The following is a 20499-nucleotide window of genomic DNA, read 5'->3' as shown; positions in this document are numbered from 1 at the left end:
CAAGGTTGAAAATTTAAATTACAGGCTCTAGAGATGCTCAGGAATTGAGAACACTGGCTGCTCTTCCATAGGACACAGGTTGGTTCTCAGCACTCACAAGCAGCTCTCAGCCATCTGTAACTACAGTTCCAGGGCATCCAATTCCCGTCACTGGCCTTCGGTGGCACTGCACACAAATGGTGCACATACATACATACATACAGGCAAACACTCATAAATTTAAACAAATGCAAATCATATGTAAATCTCCCTTTGTTATGCTTTCATCAAAGGACTCCTGTGTGATCTTATCCTTGTATTTTCTTTTAGTTATTGGTAAAGATTGCTTATGTTTCAATTCTTCCAACTGATTGCTAACTGAGAGAGTTGGGAACACACTGCTCACTTGGGTTTGTGCACAGACTAGATCCATCAGTTTACACTAGACTCTAGATAATTCATTCATCTTCAGTGTGAATGAAGGCTCCTCTGGACCTCACCACCCAAGACTCTTAGATTCCCCCTCATACCTCCTGGGATGACATTTTCTTATCCTCTTTCTATACAAAAGGCTATCCCTAGCCTCTTCACACATAGGTTATTAAAAAGCAGGTGGCAAAACAGTCAATATCATTACATTACATTACATTACACACAGCCAGGTACTTGCTGAGCTGGGGCAGCCAAAGCACATGACATCAATGCAAGGAAAGTGGGGTTTCAAAACCAAGGTGGAGGCTCATGTAACACATGTGATACAGCAGGAGAAAGGGACCAATGTGGGCAGAAAAATACAAGCAAGGGGGAGGCAGAAAGTAAGAGAGAAGGAAGGAATGCACAAGAGGAACTAAGTATGCAGGAAAACCCCATAAGGATTTGTGCTTTATGCTGATTTAAAAGTTACGTTAGGAGAAGAAAAAAGCAAATAAAATCAAAGGAAAACAAGCAAACAAAACCAGAAGGACCTAACTGAACAGAGAGAAATGGAATCTAGTTTCATCTGAGTCTTAATATATTTCTATATTTTTGCCAGAATCTTAGTGATTGATTTGCATTCAGTCCATTACTGGATATAAATTATGCTATAAAGTCCTCCTTTCATGGTAACAGCAACCTAAGGACACCACAATACAAAGTGCCTTCAGAACAGTCACGATGGTAGACACATTGGCTTTCAGAAACGACCAACTGCTACTCCTGGGACTGACTTTCATCATCACCCCTGAGAGCCTACTGAGTGGATCTCCTCTTGTTGAGTTAGGAAGACCTAGGGAGTAAGATGCAGGGGCATGAAGCCCCCTGCCATGCTGTTATTTCTAGCGTGTCACAAGTTTCAGATAAAACAACAACAACAAAAAGATTTGATTTTAAATTATGTGTTTGTGTGTCTGTCTCTGTGTGTGGGCAAGTACTTCCAGAAGACAAAAGAGGGCACTGGATCCTTTGAAACTGGAGTTGCAGGTGACTGGTAGCCACCTGATATGGGTGCTGGGAACATAACTCCTGTCCTATGGAAGAGCAGCACACACTATTATCTGCTGAGCCTTCCCTCCAGCTCCCAGATCCAAACAAAGCAAAACAACCAAAAATAATTAACTCATTTATTCATTTGTGTGTGTGTGTGTGTCCATGTCCATGTGTATGTTTCGTGTCTGCCATTGCACAAATGTGGCAGTCAAAGGCCAACTTTTGGAAGTTTGCTGTGTTGTGGTATTCAGGTTTGGCAATGAATCTGTTGAGCCATCTTGCACTCCCAGTTTTCAGCTTCTTAAATCTAACAGGATGTGTTATTTAATAATTTTTTATTTTGTCACTTAGCTGAATCTTGTACCCAGCCAAGAATAGGACTGCAAATTCTAAACCATATCAATTTATTGTCCTTAATTTTTTTAACTCTAGAAGAAAAGGCTGAAGATGAATTAGGAGCCTTAGACAAGTTGTTTCAATTTTCTCTCAGTTTCCTTCCTTGAGCCCTTGTGTTTCTTAAGAATAACAGCATAAAACTGTAACAGAAATACGTACATTTTTATTTGTACTTTTTTAATTTTATTTGTTGTGTGTGTGCCGTTTATGTCTGTGGTGCATATGTCATGTGTGTGTATGTGGAATGTATGTGTGCTATGTGTGTACATTTGTGTGTTTGTGGTGTGAGTGTAAGGGGTGTTGTGTGCAGAAGGACAGTGTTATTTGCACATATGTGTGTGAGTTCTTCATTCATGTACATGCAAGTGGAGGCCTGAGAGCGTGTCTATCTGTGTTTGTCTCATGGTATCTCACCTAATCACCAGTCTCCATCATCTTGTGCATAGCTTAAGTCTATCTCTCAACTCACTTATGATGTCTACTTTACACAGCTTAAGGAACATCATCACACCTCAAAAGACCATATGTTGGGGGAAATCAGATTGCCATTAATGGTTTCTTGAAGGAATGGAATACAAGTAGACTTGAACTCTGCAGGGAAAATGTCTTCCTACACTGAACAGCAGAGATTTTAAGCAGAGTGACTGATGGTTTCAGGAGGAGGGACCAAGTGGAATATGGACAACCAGAGAAAAAGGAGCAACCAGGAAGGAAAAGGAAAGCAAAAGAGTAAGAAAGGGGAAGGAAAGGAGGGACAGGCAGGAATGGTAGTGGAGAGGGAAGAAAGACAGGGTTGCAGTGTCAAAGTAGAGACCCAGATCTGTGGGACTAGATCCCAGAAGAGAACCAGAGTGGGTGAGTCATGATCCCGGCAGTTCTTCTCCCTCAGAGCTCTATCTATTACCTGTTGGCACAGAAAGAGGCACAAATCTGAGCAGAGGTCACAGCTCCTACAGAGGCCACCAGCAAAGCTTTTAGCAATGTCATGAGGGGGATCACATGGAACATGGAGTTCACAATGCCATGGCAGCCAGACTTGCATGTCTCATATCACAGTGAGAGAAGAGGGTTCTCCTTGTGCCAAAAACTCAAATTCTTAAGCTGCTATGAACAGAAGATTCAGAAAGAAGCAGAGAGTAACTGAATACCTCAAGAAGAATCTCTACAATGCCAAGAAACAAGTATTCACTGTACTTCTCAGGAAGAAGAGGTTAAAGGAACAGCCCAGGTCCTCAACTAGATTCTGGAGGGAAATTCAGAAACAAATGTAATAAAGTTGTGTGTGTGTGTGTGTGTGTGTGTGTGTGTGTGTGCGTGTGTGCATACACACACATGCGTGCAGTGCCTAAGGAGGCCAGAAGTGGTGTTGGCTTCCTGCAGCTGGATTTACAGGTGGTTGCCTGACATGAGTGCTAGGAACCAGACTCCCATGCTCTGTCAGAGCAGAAAACCCTCTTCACCACTGAGTCGACTCTCCAGCACCCAAGGCCTTGAACTCTTGATCCTCATGCACCAGTCTCCTAAATGCTGCAATCATAGTTGTATTCCACCACACCCGATTTACAGATCCCAGCATGTACCCAGTCTTAGATTCAGTGAGCTGAGTTTCTCAATTCCATCCATGTTTCCAACTTAAAATTTATCACTCTTCATTTTAATGTCATCGTTCATTACCACAACAACACTACGCATAAAAAAACAGGACTGAAGACCCGGAGTGAATGGAGAATGTTACTTACCTGGCCTGTTTTGCTTCTTAGCTTTCACATGATTAGCTGCAGAGACAGCATAGGACGAAGTGAAGGATCTGCTCTTGGTGAGAGTCATCAACACTGGGGCATTCCAAGAGTCAGGATTGACAGTACTACAGAGACAGCAATTATAGACCACAAAGATTACTCATCTGTTACCGAGCAGCCCAGCTACCACTTCCACAGCATATATCCCTACCTGAGCATTTGTTCCCAGGTTGCTCACAGAACCATTTAACTTGCAAATGACAGAATAAGCTAAGTTCAGCCTCTAATGCAGTCATGTATCTATCTTTTTCTCATCAAACATACAGTCTACCAAGAGCAAATCATTCTTTCCCAACCCATACAATTTATAAAAATGCAACACATGTTTCTACATGTGTAGTCATGTTCCTCAAAGACTTTTAAAAGCTACCTTTGAAGATTCATTGGCTGTGGTACAACTGTCTTTATAGAAGCAGAGAGTAGCATATTCTTACTTATGCTCTTTCTTATGCAATGTTGTTGGTAAATATACACTCAACATTGAACATTTGATCAAGCCAGTCAATGGCAATGTCTTGCTGAGGCACTGACTTATCAAGTAGAACATGAGATGCAGACCTATAGCCTGTCATTTCTCTCTGTTGGCAATTCAACATTGGCTAATAAAGAAAGCTATTAGCAGAAGCCTACAGCAGTGACCTAAGATTTCTATCTACTGGTGGCATCCTGAAAAAAATGTGATAACTCAGTCACATCCTATTGAAACCCACTCACAGTGGCCATGGGGCTAACACACTGATCATATTGATCAGGAGAGAAGTCACAGGTTCTCTTTACCTAGTCCATGCACATGATGACCAGCATAGACTTAGTCATCAAGTTGTTCTCTGTAAACAAATCTGGAACCAATCAATCTATACAGGATTGGGCCTAGAGAAGGTTATAGAAGTCATGTAATTAATGGGATAGGATTCCTGGAGGCCTTCCAAGCCAAAATTTCGCTTTTCACACTGCTTCAAATCTTATACATGGAAATGGAAACATTATCCACCCTAATTTGGTAGAGAATAGAATTCAGGAACTTGTCTTGACAACCCTGGACTGTTCCCAGTGAAAAGTACTTTTGTCTTGCCAGTACCTGTGTCCTTTCATGCTCCAGTAAGATTGGTAAAAGTTAAAAGTCTATAATTTGCATGATTGTAACCTGAATATTTGATCCATTTTCTATCTTAATTTGAGAAAGATATGTCTGACCTGTCTGGGTGAATACTGTAAATGATCCTGGAACTGATGGAATCATGAATGTATAAAGTTTGGCATAAATAAAAACATATAATTACAACCTGGAGGTACTCCTGAAGAAGAGGGGTTCTGCCTCTCCCAGCATCCCCGTAATAGTTTCATCTTCAGTTCTAAGCTAGAAAGGAGTGTCTTTTTTTGAAGCTTACAACATTCTTTATGTCTGATTTACCAAGCCTGGGGTCAGCTAAGATATCAACTTAGAATGACCGGGAGTATGACATATGCCAGTAACTTCTGTCTCCCAAAGGCTATACTTAAAGCATCTATTTGCACTCCTCCATCTAATGTAGCCCTCCAATTACACTATAATTTTATTTCCTAAACCATTGCTTGTGGGTAAATATGGAGGTTCAAGAAAACTCATGGTCTCCTGGAGCACTCTCCTGAGCAGGTCAGTTCTCTGACTCTCGATACCGTGTTCTTTGCAGCAGATGTTATTTAAGCTTTCTACAGGAAAATTATTTACCTACATCTAGCAGGCCCAGAAACCATTGGTATGTATGTATGTATGTATGTATGTATGTATGTATGTATATATGTATGTCCGTGTGTGTGTGTGTGTGTGTGTGTGTGTGTGTGTATGTATTTTGAGAGACAGTCTCAGTATTGAGCCCTGGATAGACTGGAAATCACAAAGTTCAGCCTCCTTCTGCCTCCTGAATGCCCTCACCACACTGGCTGTTTTTTATTTTTGTTTCTAAAGTTCTTTAGGTTATTAAGTCCCTGAGGAACCACAACAGAAATATGTAAAGAAATACAAGTAGAAAAAAGGAAGGAACTAAATGTCCATCTGTTAAACAGATCATCAATTGTAGCAATGGTCCTCCCGAGTCTGAAGGACTTCAGCTTTTGTGTATGATCAGGGTAAAACCATCGTATTGAATGGGGGAACCACAGCCACTTCCATACATACAGTTATTCCTTAAAGGAGTAAGTTTTCACCAGCATAAAGCTCATGACTTCATAATGATGAAACTCTTGCACTACTTTCAGACTTGACATGAGACTTTTTATAGCATAACATAATTAAGGAGTAGCTATGCATGGCCGAAATATCCAAAAGCATGGGATCCGCGAATCCCATTAGGATAAACAAAACAGATACTAATCAATATCTGTATGAAGGTGTTTGCACCCAGCCACTCAGTTTATAAATCAATATGAAAAGATCTCTTTGCAACTCTTTTTTTTTTTTTTTTGGCTTGTGTGAAGACTTCATTGTTGGCCTGAATTTTACATACCACACACTGAAAAGAATGGAAGAAATCAGATTTGACCAGAAGTAACAAAGGACCTAACAAAGGCATTGAGCGGGCAGCAATATGTCTTTCCTAGTCATTTTCTGCATAGAAAATCATGGTGCATTAGGTAAACACTGACAGGTAATATTGCAGTTTGCACTGGAAGTGCGGTTCAGGTATGAGACAGATGTCTTTTTAGGCTCCCATATCTGAACACTTGGTCCCCACCTGGTGGCTGCATTCTGACAGTCTGTGGAACCATTGGGAGGGGTCCATTACTGTGCTCCAGAGAGAGCTGGGTCTTGAGATTTATGGACTGACTCAGTTCCTGACCCCACTCTGTTTTCACTGGTTCCCAGTGTGTCCTAGTGTGAACCAACCACCTCATACTCCCTCTGAGGCTGCTACTATGGAAAATGACAAATATTACCAACGATATTTCACCTCCTGAGAGGCTCATGAAATGGTATGTGCCTCCTCCTATGAGGACATCTGCAAGTCTTGCAAAAGTCCAGGCAATACCATAGGGTAGGACTATGATCTATAGTTTATGAAAATTGTGGCTTATGAAATAAACACCTTATGGTCTTGAGTAGAACACAAATAGTAACAAAATAATTTACAGTCGAAATGAAAGAAACAGGGTTTGGAGATGGCTGAGAGCAGATTTTCCTTTGGTCCCACATCTTAGTGAAGATGCCAGGAGTTATCTGTGCTCTGAGCTTCATCAGGGCTACAGCAGGACAATAAGTATTCAAAAAAGCCATTCAAGAAAGACAAAGGAACAATAAATATGTCTTGGGCAGAGCCAAGGAAAAGGAGTAGCCCGAGAGAGAGAAAGAGAGAGAGAGAGAGAGAGAGAGACTCAACCAGCCAGTCTGTTTAACAAGGCCATTACATAATGAAGTCTGTACACTGTTCCCAGTGATAAGCTGATCCTCTCAGCTACGGTCTGAAAGAGTGACTACACAGTCCCTGGCCAGGGTAGCCCTTCAGGAACCCCTTGGTAGAGGGCTTACTGGGTTTCAAAGCACAAGTTTCATGTAATTTATATGCGGAATGCTGAGGGTGAAGGTGTCCCAGCTGCTGGCGAAGATGCAGACAGGTCCAGTCACAGTAGTGTACATGAAGAAAGTGAAACTTGACTAAATGAAAGCAAATGCAAGAGTCCGTCCTCACTCAAGTCTCAGGATTTGGAAAGCCTCTGTTCCTACTCTCACCACCTTGCCGTCATGAATAGGAAATTATTTCAGACGTTGTTATTAAGTAGTTACATAAAGGTATGGATATTTTCAATGTGTATCTTTAGCTCAATAATGAAGCTGATATAGATATTTCATAATTCTGAAATTATAAGGTAAAAATTATAATTATTGATTTCATATAAATCTAATTTTCTTCTACGTTATAAAGAAGAGACAAAGTAGCCTCCTTTGAAAGCACATCTTTTAGTAGTGTTTTCTTACAAATTCATTTTAGATCTTAATGTTACCTTTTCTTTAGCCTTTTAAATTCTGGTCTTTCAGCCACTAATATGATTTGGATCTTGAATTTCCCCCAAGGGCTGTGTGTTAAAGGCTTGTTCTGCAGCTTTGGAGACTGAACCTTGAAAGGAAGGGCCTGCCTCCCAGTAATTAGATCAGTGCGGTTGTTCCTTTGCAGAGCATATTAGGACGTTAGCCCTGCCTTCCCCTTCTCTCCTGCCCCTCTTCCTTCTCTCTGTCCTGGCAGCTACAAGGTGATTTGGCTCCTCTGTCCTGATGACTATAACTCTGAAGCCCCAAAGCAAAATCTGAGAGACCACAGGTGGAACCAGAGAAGACAGAGCCAATACTGTCTTCCTCTGTGGACTGGTAAGTCTGTTCCCCCATCAGGGGGAGATGATCAAAGAGCCAGCCACTGAATCCATGTCAGAGACAGTCCCTGTTCCAATTATTGGGGAACCTTCTTGGACACTGAGATGCCATGGGCTACTTCTGTGCAGGGCTTCTAAGTTATCTCCACACATGGTCTATGTTTGGAATATCAGTCTCAGGAAAGACCCCTGTGCCCAGATATTTTGGTTCTGTTGCTCACAGTGTGGAGTTCCTGTTCCCTCCAGGTCTTTCTATCTCCCCCTTCTTTCCCTGCCATCTGCCCAAAGTTTGGCTATGAGTCTCAGCATCTGCTTTAATACCCTGCTGGGTAGAGTCTTTCAGAGGCCCTCTGTGATAGGCTCCTCTCCTGTTCCCTGTTTTCTCCCTCTTCTGATGTCCATTTAATTTGCCTTTCTGAATGAAGATTGGGCTTCTTACCAGGGTCCTCCTTCTTGATTAGCTTCCTTAGGTGTATAGGTTTTAGTATCCTTTATTATCCTATATTATATGTCTAATATCCACCTATAAGTGAGTATATACCATGTGTGTCTTGCTGTTTCTGGGATACCTTACCCAGGTTAATAATTTCTAGATCCCACCATTTGCCTGCAAATTTCATCATTTCTTTGTTTTTAATCAAAGACCTCAATATAAAAATGGACACAGTAAACCTGTTTGAAGAAAAAGTGGGGAAGAGCCTTGAACTAATGGGCACAGACAACAACTTCCTGAACAGAACAACACCAACAGCACAGGCTCTAAGATCAACAATCAATGGAACCTCATGAAACTGAAAAGCTTCTGTAAAGCAAAGGACACTGTCATCAGAACAAAATAACAGCCAACAGACTGGGAAAGGATCTTCACTAACCCTATATCTGACAGAGGACTAATATCAGAATATATAAAGAACTTAAGAAGTTAAACAGCAACAAATCAAGCAATCCAATTAAAAAATGGAGTACAGAGCTAAACAGAGAATTCTCAATAGAGGAATATCGAATGGCAGAGAAACACTTAAAGAAATGCTCAACATCCTTAAGCGTCAGGGAAATGCAAATCAAAATGATCCTGAGATTTCACCTTACACCCATCAGAATGGCTAAGATCAAAAACTCAAGTGACAACACATGCTGGAGAGGATGTGGAGAAAGAGGAACCCTCCTCCACTGCTGGTGGGAATATAAACTTGTACAACCATTCTGGAAATCAATTTGGTGCTTTCTCAGACAATTAGGAATAGTGCTACCTCAAGATTCAGCTATACCACTCCTAGGCCATAGGAGCAAGGGTCATCCCAACTCACTCTCAGTGTTTACATTTAAGGTCTTGCCAATCTGGCCCTAAGGTACTCTTCTGTTAAGCAGCAAATTTGGTAAGTTCAAAGTGCACTTCTCAGTAACTCGTTGGGCCTCTCCTCTTTTACACTCTATGAATCCTTTCCAGCAAAAAGCTCCTCTGAGGGGACACGGAGCCAGCAGGAGTGGAGTCTAACCTGGATGAAGGTGCTTCATGCGGCTTAATGCTGGCACTGCGGTCCCTCCGCACTGGTGCAGGCTCCAAGGTTGGCAGACCTGTGGCAGAGGTGGTGGTTGTCCAAGTTGATGAGACTCTTCTCAGCAAGCCTGGTGGCAAACTTCTTCTAAGGCGCTGGAGGGAATATTCACTTTATCACCAACCATACTTTAGACAATCAACTTTGATGTAAAATAACGGAAGGAAGCAAGGTAAATGGAAGCAGTTGGTGAAACAGTACTGCCTGAATTACACCTATTACCCTCCTGGAACACTGACAGAGAACCACGAGAGTTGAGGTGAAAAGGGAAACAACACGCCATGTCTGGTGTTCCCTGGGAGATTTCAGGTGAATGGAAGAGGCAATCTGGGAACATAGCAAGTACTAGGATCCCACAGCTACATAGGAAGGTTCTGTCTCAGACTGCACAGAAGCAGGAAGAGGTAGTGGAAAGAGTAGCTAAGACTACGGCCTTCATGCCACACCTACCTTGGAAATGGCCAGCTTGTCTTTCTCCAAGCCCTCCTCAGAATCGGAGCAGGTATAGTTCTCACTGAAGGTCACGGTGGGGTTCACTCGAGGCTTGTGGATGGCCTGGAAGGTGAGCTGGGTACTGAGCAGGTTGCTCACGGCCCTCAAGGATGTGCACACATTTGGGGGCAGAGAAGGGTCTGCGAGGAGGTCGGTGATGAGGCCGTGGGCCTCACCCATCACGGCAATATCCACGGTGATGCTGGTTCCTGACTGAGACACCAAAGCAAGAGGTCAGGGAAGTTGAAGTTATGGAGTCAAGGTGAGCTAATCCGGGCGTTCTGGCTGAAAAACACATAGCTGTCAGACATGGTGGTGCACATCTATGAACTGAGGCAGGGAGATCATGACTCTCAGGGACACCTGGGCTATGGAGTAAGGCCCTGTGTTACCTCTGCACCCAATCTGAAGTAAAAGGCAAACAAACTGAGCTAAGCACTTCAGGACATAGTTCATGTCACATTGCTGCTTCAACACTTACTAAAATTTGTCATGGTTATCTTTGTGGGTCCCCGCTTTTCAGAAAGTTTACTTTTTTTGAAAATTTAATACTGACCCATTAAATTTATAGATATGGTTTTGAGTGATGGCTCAGTGGTTGGGAGCATTTACTGTTCTTGCAGAGGACCGGGATCAGTTTCCAGAACCCACATGGCAGCTCCTAATCATTTGTAACTCCCTTTCCATCAGGTCTGATGCCACCTTCTGACCTCTCTGAGTACCTCACAAAGACAGTAAACATCAACGTTACTAATGCTGTGACGCTTTAATATACTCCCTCGTGTTGTGGTGACCCCCCCAACCATAAAATGTTTGTTAATACTTCATAACTGTAATTTTGCTACTGTTATGAATTGTAAGGTAAATACCGGTTATGCAATTTATCTGTTATGTGACTCTCAAAAGGGGTCACAACCCACAGGTTGAAACCCATTGTTTATATAGGCAGGAAAAACAGTTACACACATGAAAATAAAGATCAATATTTTTAAAAACATTTCAGTTATACATGTATGGTATAGGAATATATCACATATATTATAATATTCAAACTAAGGTCAGCACATCTATCTCCTGAAACATTCATCATTTTTTTCTGCAAAGAAAATATTCAAAGGCCTTTCTTCCATCTTGTGGAAATCCATAACAATGTTATCTTTGCCTACAGTCATCCCACTGCAAAACAGCATGTCTCAACTTAGTTCTTCATCTGGGGTACATCTTTCAAAGCGAGAGTCTGAAGAGGAGTAGGGCATATATAACCAGATTAAAACAGCTCTAGGGCGTCACACATCCTAGTGGCAGAGCACTTGCCTAACACGCTTGAACTCTGCGCTTGATGCCAGTATCACTACTACCCCATGCCAAATAAACACCTGGTTTTAAAAAGCAGAGAATGTGAGGGGGAAACACCATCAAGAATTCCTTAGGAAGAATGCTCTGCTTTACTAAATATCACCGGAGAATTTCAGTTTGGAAGTAAAATTAATACATGAGAAGATCTTGATTCCAGTGATGTTTTAATCTAACACTTGAGCCTGGTATATGGTAGGGACTCAACTAGTTTTAAAGACAGACAGGAAAAGCCACTGAGTTGTGTCCTAATTCACTCAATTTCAGTTCTGTACTTCTGGGACACATTTGTCACACTTTGTCAAGTTGTCCATCAGATCAGAGGCATGAGGGTAGGAGAGAAAAGGGAAGAAAACAACAATAGAAACTAAACCAAGAAGAGAGGGCAAGTATTTCCCACTTTCAGAGAAGGCCAAGTGGCAAGGTGAGGCCTCCAGACAGTGGCAGAGGGTCACTTGTCCTGCCATGCAGTCAGGGTATGAGGCACAAGAGACCATGTATTCTTAAACTGCACATTATAGTGATTAGAGAGGCAGGTTCTGTACCCAGGCATTTAGATCCACATCTGTCTCAGAATCTGGCACTTTCCAGCACTATTACCTCTACTAGATTAACAAAATCTCCCTATTGCCATTTCTTCAACCTGTGATTTTTAAGTATAGTAATAATAGGGTCAGAACTGGGCAAGGGGTGACACCTGTAGCTCCAATATCTGGGAGAGGTAGTTCAAGGTCACCCTTAGTTATGTGGTGAGTTTGAGGGCAGCGTGGGGTGTAGTTTCTCAAAGAGCAGGGCAAGATAAGAAAATAGCACAATAATAATAATAGTAATAATAACAATAATGGCAGTACCCATAATGTTAATGCTAAACTCTAAAGGTAATTGTAAGAATGAAAAGAGAGAATGTAAGTTAAGCAATTCTGTGTTAACAATTATAAAACTTCAGTCATAGTTGTGGTATTTCTGCTCTTGACTCTGTTTTATGTGGTGTTATCCTGATTGGTTTCTGTCAACTTGACACAGGGGAGAATTATTTAGGAAGAATTGACAAAATGTCTCCATCAGATTTGATCTATAGGCAAGTTTGTGGGGCTTTTTCATGAATAACATGTAATGTGAGAGTGCCCAGCCCACTCTCAGAGGTGCTACCCCTGGGGTGGTTGCCCTGGGTTATATATAAAAGAAGGTTGAACAAAGCCACAGGAACAAACCAATGAGCAGCATTCTTTTACAGCCTCTGCTTCAGTCCCTGCCTTGAGGCTCCTGCCTTGACTTCTTTCCATGGTACTCTATAAACTCTAACCTGAAATGAGCTATTCCTTCTACAAGTTGTTTTTGGTCATGGTCTTTATGATAGCAATACAGACCTAAGCATGAGAAGTAGACTATATTTATTGATATACATATGTTGAAGCATCCCTGCATCATGTATGAAGACAGCTTGATCATGGAGGATACTCTTGCTGATGTGCTCTTGAATTCAGTTTGCAACTATTTTATTGAGAATTTTTATATTTATGTTTACCAGAAATTGGCCTACACTTTTTTCTTACTGTATGTGTGTCTTTAAGTCAGGACAATGAACGCTGGTCATCCCAGACAAGAGGTAATAAGTTGAAGGTTCCCTTTAGTTATATAGCCAGTTTAAGGCCCGCCTACACTATATGAAGTGGTTGCAGTGTTAAAAAGAAAGAAACCAATAAATAAACCAAAACAAAACAGTTTTCTTCTCTAATAATTAAAATGCAAAAAATTGAACAAACTTACCTATCATCACCAAACTTGGCCAAAGTAATAAAGAACAGCTAGAACTAAGTATTTACAAATCAGTGTGAAAATTTAAATGCACTGTTGATAGTTTTATGATCATTATGCATATGTCACACAAATTTACAATACTTACGACAACATTCACCAAAATAGCAGCGAACTGGGCTAGCACCTCTTCTCCATCAGCACGTATTTTCAAGTTCATCTCATATGCTTGTATAAAAAATTACCCAAGGCATTCCTCTACAACAGAAATTATTCTCCCCACATATACTTTTCTAATATACTAACAAGCCGTATGACAAGTTGAATGTGAGATTTCTCCCATCGTCTCGGGCTGTTAAACACTTGATCCCCTATGGGAGGCTCTGTCTGAAGAGGGGCACCCTTGCGGCAGGAAGCGCATTGCTGGGACCAGCTTCTGAGAGTTCACAGCCCTGCCCTGCTTCCCTTCATGCTCTTTGGCTTGTGCTTGCAGGTGAGGATATCACCATGCCTCCTCTGGCAGAATGGATCCATAAGCCAAAATAAACTGTCTTCTATTATTTGGTTTTGGATATGATGTTTTATCACAGAGGCAGAAAAGCAACTGATATGTACCCTAGCAACTGACGTATACCCTAGACATTGTGCTACTTCCATGAAAATTTGAAATTTTAAGCAGGAGCCAAGGGCCTTGTGCCAGACCAACAACACATTGTAATGGCCATTTGCAAGCAAAGAGGTATGAAAAGAAGAGTTCTGTGGAGGACAGTGTGACACTCTACAGCTTCTAAACAAGATGCTTTTTCTCTGTTGTTGGGGGAGATTGCAAGGGTAGAGGGAGAGTATGAAGGAAGAGGGTGATGAGTAGAACTGGGGTACATGATGTGAAATTTAAAAAGCCAATAGAAAGTTTTCAAAAAGTGTTGTTATAAACAAGAGATTTCTTTATGGCATTTTTTGTATAGTGTATAGTTTTAAAGCAAAGGCCCTTAAAAGAAAAGCAGGCAAGAAGTAGAGCATACAGATTAGAATCAGCCAATGATCTGACATGAACACACCACCCTTGGGAAAAGGAAACAACAGCAAAAGGGAAAAAAAGTCATAGATTCTAAGTCATGCCTGGCTTGACTAGTTTTGAATTTAAGGACAGAATTGTGAAAGAGTTAAAAGCTACATGGTCTGTAAGAAGTTATCACCGCCTCTTTGGCTCAAATAACTAAAGATGCCAGTGAAGCATGAAATGTAAGGCTAACAATCAAATTTGATTGCCCACAACCTGCCAAGAGTAACCACACCGAGACACCGAGAAGCACACTGACTGCTGTGCCAATAAGCAGCAGGAAAACTGTGAAAGCCACTTGCATGGTCACCAAGTGACTGTTAACGAGTTTCGGGCAGTGGGGGCTTCTGTAATTGAGATGGTGTTTTTAAATCACGTACAAGGTGGGAAATGGGGGGATGATTTACTCAAAAGTATTTTCACATCTCTTTAAATAAAAAATAACTAAATTTCTAAGTATCCCAATAGTAATGTTATACTTAGCCAGTAAAAAGGTTCAATATTGACAATAAACACTAAAATCAGTTTTATGCAAAGACCACTGAAATGAAAGGTTTTAAACTAACAAGATGAGCTCATCTTCAGAGTAGTATCCAGAGACCACAACTGGTTTGTTAATGTAGATGACTAAACAAGGCTTAAAAATAGTCCCAAGCACAACATAAAACATGAAAACATTTTTACCTTATTCTCTCCTTATAATGATAACATTTATATTTAACATTCTGAAAACACAATTCCAGGAACACTGTTTAATGAGAACCAAATTTGGAGGCCCAATTTTAAATAAAAGCTTGTATTTAACTACAATACACAGTGGAAAAAACTACAGTTTTATAATAGGTGCTCTTGGTACATCCACTGTTTCACTGCTTCTCCTCTCTCCCTCCCCCTTACTCCCCTCTCCCCTCCCCTGTCCTTTCCTCTCCCTCTCCTCCCTCGTCCTCTCCTCTCTCTCTCTTTCCTTTCCTCTCCTCCTCCCCTCCCTTCCTCTCTTTTTCAACTCCTCTTTTCTCTTCTCCACTCTTTCTTCTCCTCTTCTTTTTTTCATAACAAAGTCTATCTCACCAAGTAGACCATGATGGCATCCAATTCACATAGATCCTCCTGTAGCTGATTCCTGAGTGTTGGGATTAAAGGTGTCCACCACACACTCACCACTGTCCACTGCCCTTTTGAATGAAGCTTCTTTAGAATTTTTCCCTTCCTCCCTCATTCTTTTCTCTCTCCAGTCAACTTCACAGTCTCCTGATGGCTTTCCTTTTTCACAGGTATTAGTGGAATTGTGACAAAAGAACTGGACAATTTCAAAGTGCTGCTTTCATCTTAAACCAAAGGCTCAGAGAGACAGATTGACCGTGCAACATTCCCGTAAGCTCCTGTATTTGAATGTGTGGTTCTGAGCTGGTGGCACCTTCTCGAGAGACTATGTAAACTTTAGGAAATATGATCTCTGGGGGGACATAGAAATGGAAGCTTATGGCTCACTCCTACTTCTGGCGAGACCTCTCCACCGTTCTCTGTCCCTGTCTCTGTCTCTGTCTGTCTCTTTGTCTCTGTCTTTCTCTCTTTCCATCTGCTTCCCATCTACCAACTCAATGTACTTGCTACCTCCAGGGCACACAGAAATGCCTTTTCCACTGCCATGCCTTCTCCAGCATGAAGGAACAAATGCTCTCCAATGGAGGGCTAAAATAAGTCTTTCCTTCTGGAATTTGCTCATTCTATGTATCTCATCATGGTGACTACAAAAGTAATACCCCATGGGACAAGTTAAAAAGATGAGCAATATAGTTGAAATCAACATTAAACTTGACCAGATTATGTATATATCAAGTGAACTATATAAACTGTATTGTCATTCTTACTATAGTTATGCTACAAATTTTCTGGTTAGGCAAAGGGGAACTTTGAATGTGGTCAGGTATCAGAAAGAGTTCACTCTCTGAAGATAAACATTGAGCATCTTAATTACCATGAGCTATAAGTTACAAAAATGCTAGTAAGTATATGTAAACAATTCACAACAGATTGTAAAATACTATGTCTTTAATATGTCAGATCATATGCTGAAGCACTGTAATATTCAGATCCTAGAGTTCCTAATTGTTTTAAAAAGAAGCTTAGGAAGAAACTATGGGATGAACCCTGATGAAAACAGAAGCTAATAAACATTACCTAGTTAAAGGAAGAAAAGCATGAAGGAGAGAATCAAGCTAGAGTGAAGATGGTAATAAATTTGCTGTTTCAGATGACTAGGGAGGTTGTCTCTTTTGAAGGAGGGAAGGGAAGGCATCTAATCTGACAAATCCCTGTCACGATGACATGGAGAAGTTAAACACCTGCTTCCTACACAGTCAAGCACAATGATTAAATTAACACCTCTATGAAGCAGGCTGACACAAACCTGCCCAGGCACAGAACACATAATCATTCCCAAATCTTTCTACTCAGTCTATCAGCTGATGTCTTTTGTTTTGGAGGAAACAGAGAAGCAGCATACAGCAGACTTCACAAATCTACATGAAACTCAGGCAGGTCACGCAAGTTCAAGAAAGAGAGCCCAGAAGCCCTGCTGCGAATGCTAAAGTCTCAGATTAGGACACTGAAAAATGTATTTTCAAATCTCATGATAGCTTCCCAAACCAATCACAGGTTTCTATGGGCAGTGCAATCTACTATAGCTCTTGAATAAAATCAGAGAACTGGATAGAGACCTTACAGGTCCTTCCCATCTTTTTTTTTTTTTTTTTTTTTTTTAATGTGGCATACACACACAGCAAAGAGCGAAGCCAATGATTTGTATTTTGATATAATTTTATTTCATGTGTGTGCATACCCATGTGTGTGCATGTTCACATGCGGGTGTGTATGTTATGTACGTACCCTAGAGGATGCTGCTTTGTATCTTCCTCCAATACCTGACATCCTATGTATTAAAGTAGATTCTCCCAGTAGAACCCAGCATTTGCTGATTTAGTTAGCCTACTTAGTCAGGATTCTTCTATCTCGGCTTCCTCCATGCCCTTCTGGCATTTACTCAGATTCTGGATATGCAAACTACAGCTCTTATACTTGCATGTCAAGCATTTTACCCACTTAGCTGCCCCTCTAACATTTTAATATTAAAGTTATTTTTAAATTATATTGTAAACTTAGTAAAATACATGTTTTACTGACTGCTACTCTTACCATAGTTCTATCTTACAAATTATTATAAAATCATTTGTTATTCTTCTCCTTTGCCTAATGTACACTGAGGCTTACAGGGGACAAACTCCTCTCTGGAAATTTCATAAACTCCTTTCTCCCAATAGTCAATGTGCACTTTGATCATATGGTCTGGTTCCCAGGTCTGTTTAGATCAGACAACATTAATAACAGTACATTACATAGGTAAATAAGATATCACTAAATCAGTGAGGCAATGGAATCCATTTCCTTAGGAATGACCTTAGACTAGTAAGTGGGTTTGCACAGATTCTTTAAAGAGATTTCATGAAGTTGGATTTTATTGAGTTAGATAGGTCAGTCATGACTTTAACAGTTCAAATAGAAAACCATGACATAACTGAAGGGTTTCCCACTAAGAATGCTCCCAAATTCCTAACTCATTTCCACTATAAGGAAATTGAAGTTGGTAGTCATCCATAGTCTGGCTTTTGGGACCTAAGAGAAAGAGAACCTGGAGCTGCAATCCGCACAGGGGATACAACCTCTGAAAAGAGGCATTCTTGGTCCCTCATCAAAATATGTTGGAAAATTTGCCTGCTTATATACTAGATGAAAATACATTAGTAGCGGTATAAAAAATTATGAAATATTTTATGGTTCTTTTTTTCTGTTTGAAAGGCTTTCAAAATTCCATAACTTCTGGACCTAATTATGGCCGTTAACAGAGCTTCAGCATGTTTTTAATCCAGTGTTTTCTTTGGGTTGAAATGAGACACAATAAAATAGCTATGACAAGCTATTCCCTGTGATTCTGGGAGTAGGAAATAGAACATAGAGCTCACTTGAAAATGGGCACCAAGGAGCACCATGCAGCTTTCAAAGGGGGCTGGAGGACAAGTAATAGTTCCAGCCATGTATGATGTCTGTGAACTGTGACAATCATGGGGAGGACACCAGGGCCCACGGGTGTGCAAGAGCAGCATGTGCACCTTGTGCCAACCAGTAGCATTTTCATTGCATCTGAAGCCCACTCAGAGAGAGAGGGAGAGAGAAAGAGAGAGAGAATGCTCCATCAATCATGTCTTGATACTAGAGACGTGGCCAGCTCTCCAGAACCAGGAAGAGGTCTGTCAGTCTACAACTGTCACTTTACTAAATCAGCATGACCCCTAACTGTAATCTAAATATTTATCCTTATACCCAGAGATACATATAATTCCCATACCTCGTCAAGGAAGCGTCTCTTTGCAACAAATGGAGGCAATTATAGAAAACCATGGCTCGTCAAAATGCAGATAATAAATGATGAAGAATTGTACAGCCCAATTGATACATCCAATTACAACTTCCAGACCTGAGGCTCAGGGAACATTAGAAAAGAGGGGGCAGATAGATAGTAAGAGACAGAGGACTAGGACCAAGAAATCTGCCATGAGACTGTGTCTCAAAGAAATAATAGGAAATATTTATTCATAATGCCCCTAGAAAAGTACACTAATAGGCATGCACAGAACACAGAAGGGGGAAGCTCATGGGGACCCACCCTACACAAAGAACTTCAGGCACCTAAGAAATGCAGAGAGAGGGAGACTTAGTTTTCTCAGGAAAGAGGGAAAATTGCACCCGAATTGATAGTCTAGTGCTGTGTGATTAGCTCTGAATTCATTTACACGCAAGTGACGTTATATGGACCGAGAGTTGTGTTTACGTACTTAGGAGTATATACACACAAACATAAGTATGCAGCAAAATTCAAAGAACCTGAGGAAGAAAAATAGGGTGCATAAGAGTTCTTGGAGGGAGGGAAGATATTGTGCCATTATATTTTACATTTAAAATAATAATAACAATAATGCAGACAACACTGGGAACCAGTAGGCTCCAGGGCAGGTCTCAGGATATGTGTACTTTGTATGTAATAATTTAAAAAACAAGGGTGTCAAGAGCTGCTCTGAAAGACAAGGTATTTCCTTTATTTATTAGTATCAAATATCTATTTTATGGAGGCACGAGAGACGTAGAATATAAAGTAATCCTGCTTGAGTTCAAGTTTTAGCTTTGCTAACGTGCAGTAGGGAAATCCATCTCTCCTTAACCCTTGCTTTCTTAGCTCTGAAATAAGCTTAGTAATAGGACTTATTTGTTGACCATTAAATGAAATGATGTGCAGGAGAGTCTGGAAGGTCTCAGGAAGACAAATACAGAAGTATAAAGTCGTGGATGCCTATGACACGAGAGACGTGAAAATGAACAGAAGTGACTAATGGGAACGAGGAGAAAGAGAAGTGGCAGGGAGTCGGGAGGAACAAACATGAAGCAAAGCATACCCTTGTAGAAAATGTCTTTGTGTAAGCCAGGACCATGGACAATGAATATATGAAATGAAAAGCACACAGAAAGAGTCGTAGTAAGTGCTTAGACTGAAATAAATACTTACCTAATGTTACGTATTACCAGCACTGTCGTTACTGACCTGAAAAGGATTGTGCGTGTAAAGACTCAGGAGCATGCACATTGCTCATTGCTGTCACATGTACTGGATGTTTATCTCTCTCTCTCTCTCTCTCTCTCTCTACCCCCTCAACAATTATCACATGTGAGTGCACATGTGTACATGCCTATGGTATTCAGAATATGGTGCTGAGATATCCCGGAACTTAAGTAATGAGCACTTGTCAGCCACCCAACATGGATGCTGGGCACTGAACTCAAGTCCTCTCCAGGAGCAGTGAGAGATCTTAAGTGTTGAACCATCTCTCCTGTGCAGTCAAAATGTCTTTGGAGATGAAGACAGCCTAGAGATAAGATTTCTTTATCAACAAAACTAAAACAATAAAAGCAATTGCCTAATATTTTCACTTTAGGAAAAAAAAGTTATAAAGTCTATATTCCCTATACCCAAATCCTCCATAATAGGCATGAGATTAATTTTCGGCTGTTAAAAAGTAATTGTACAAAAGTTCTGCTTTCAGTCTACACAGTTGAGTACACTGCTGTGATTTATGACACACCCTGAAAAGAGTTCTAAGTGCAGGCATCTGAGCCCCATTGTTGGAAGTATTTTCCTTTTCTTTCTATTTAGTCATCTCGGGAGGTGCCCTGGGAGGCAAGCACAGCACGGAAGAACATT

At 40.9% G+C, this 20499-nt stretch overlaps 1 protein-coding gene across 1 annotated transcript in view; it reads right to left on the bottom strand.

The window, feature by feature from the left end:
* Pde3a (phosphodiesterase 3A) overlaps window positions 1-20499 on the bottom strand; it is a 281973-nt gene that overhangs the window by 41839 nt on the left and 219635 nt on the right. Inside the window, exons 3-5 of the mRNA XM_060384366.1 lie at window positions 9986-10240; window positions 9476-9630; window positions 3582-3706 (exon numbers count right to left, since the gene is read on the bottom strand). Coding sequence (XP_060240349.1) covers window positions 3582-3706; window positions 9476-9630; window positions 9986-10240 — 535 coding nt within the window. The remainder of the gene's footprint in view (window positions 1-3581; window positions 3707-9475; window positions 9631-9985; window positions 10241-20499) is intronic.

Source organism: Meriones unguiculatus, chromosome 5, assembly GCF_030254825.1.
Source record: "Meriones unguiculatus strain TT.TT164.6M chromosome 5, Bangor_MerUng_6.1, whole genome shotgun sequence".
In the NCBI taxonomy this organism is placed as follows: domain Eukaryota; kingdom Metazoa; phylum Chordata; class Mammalia; order Rodentia; family Muridae; genus Meriones; species Meriones unguiculatus.
Note: the sequence above shows the minus strand (reverse complement) of the source record. Positions and strands in the feature narration are given on the sequence as shown.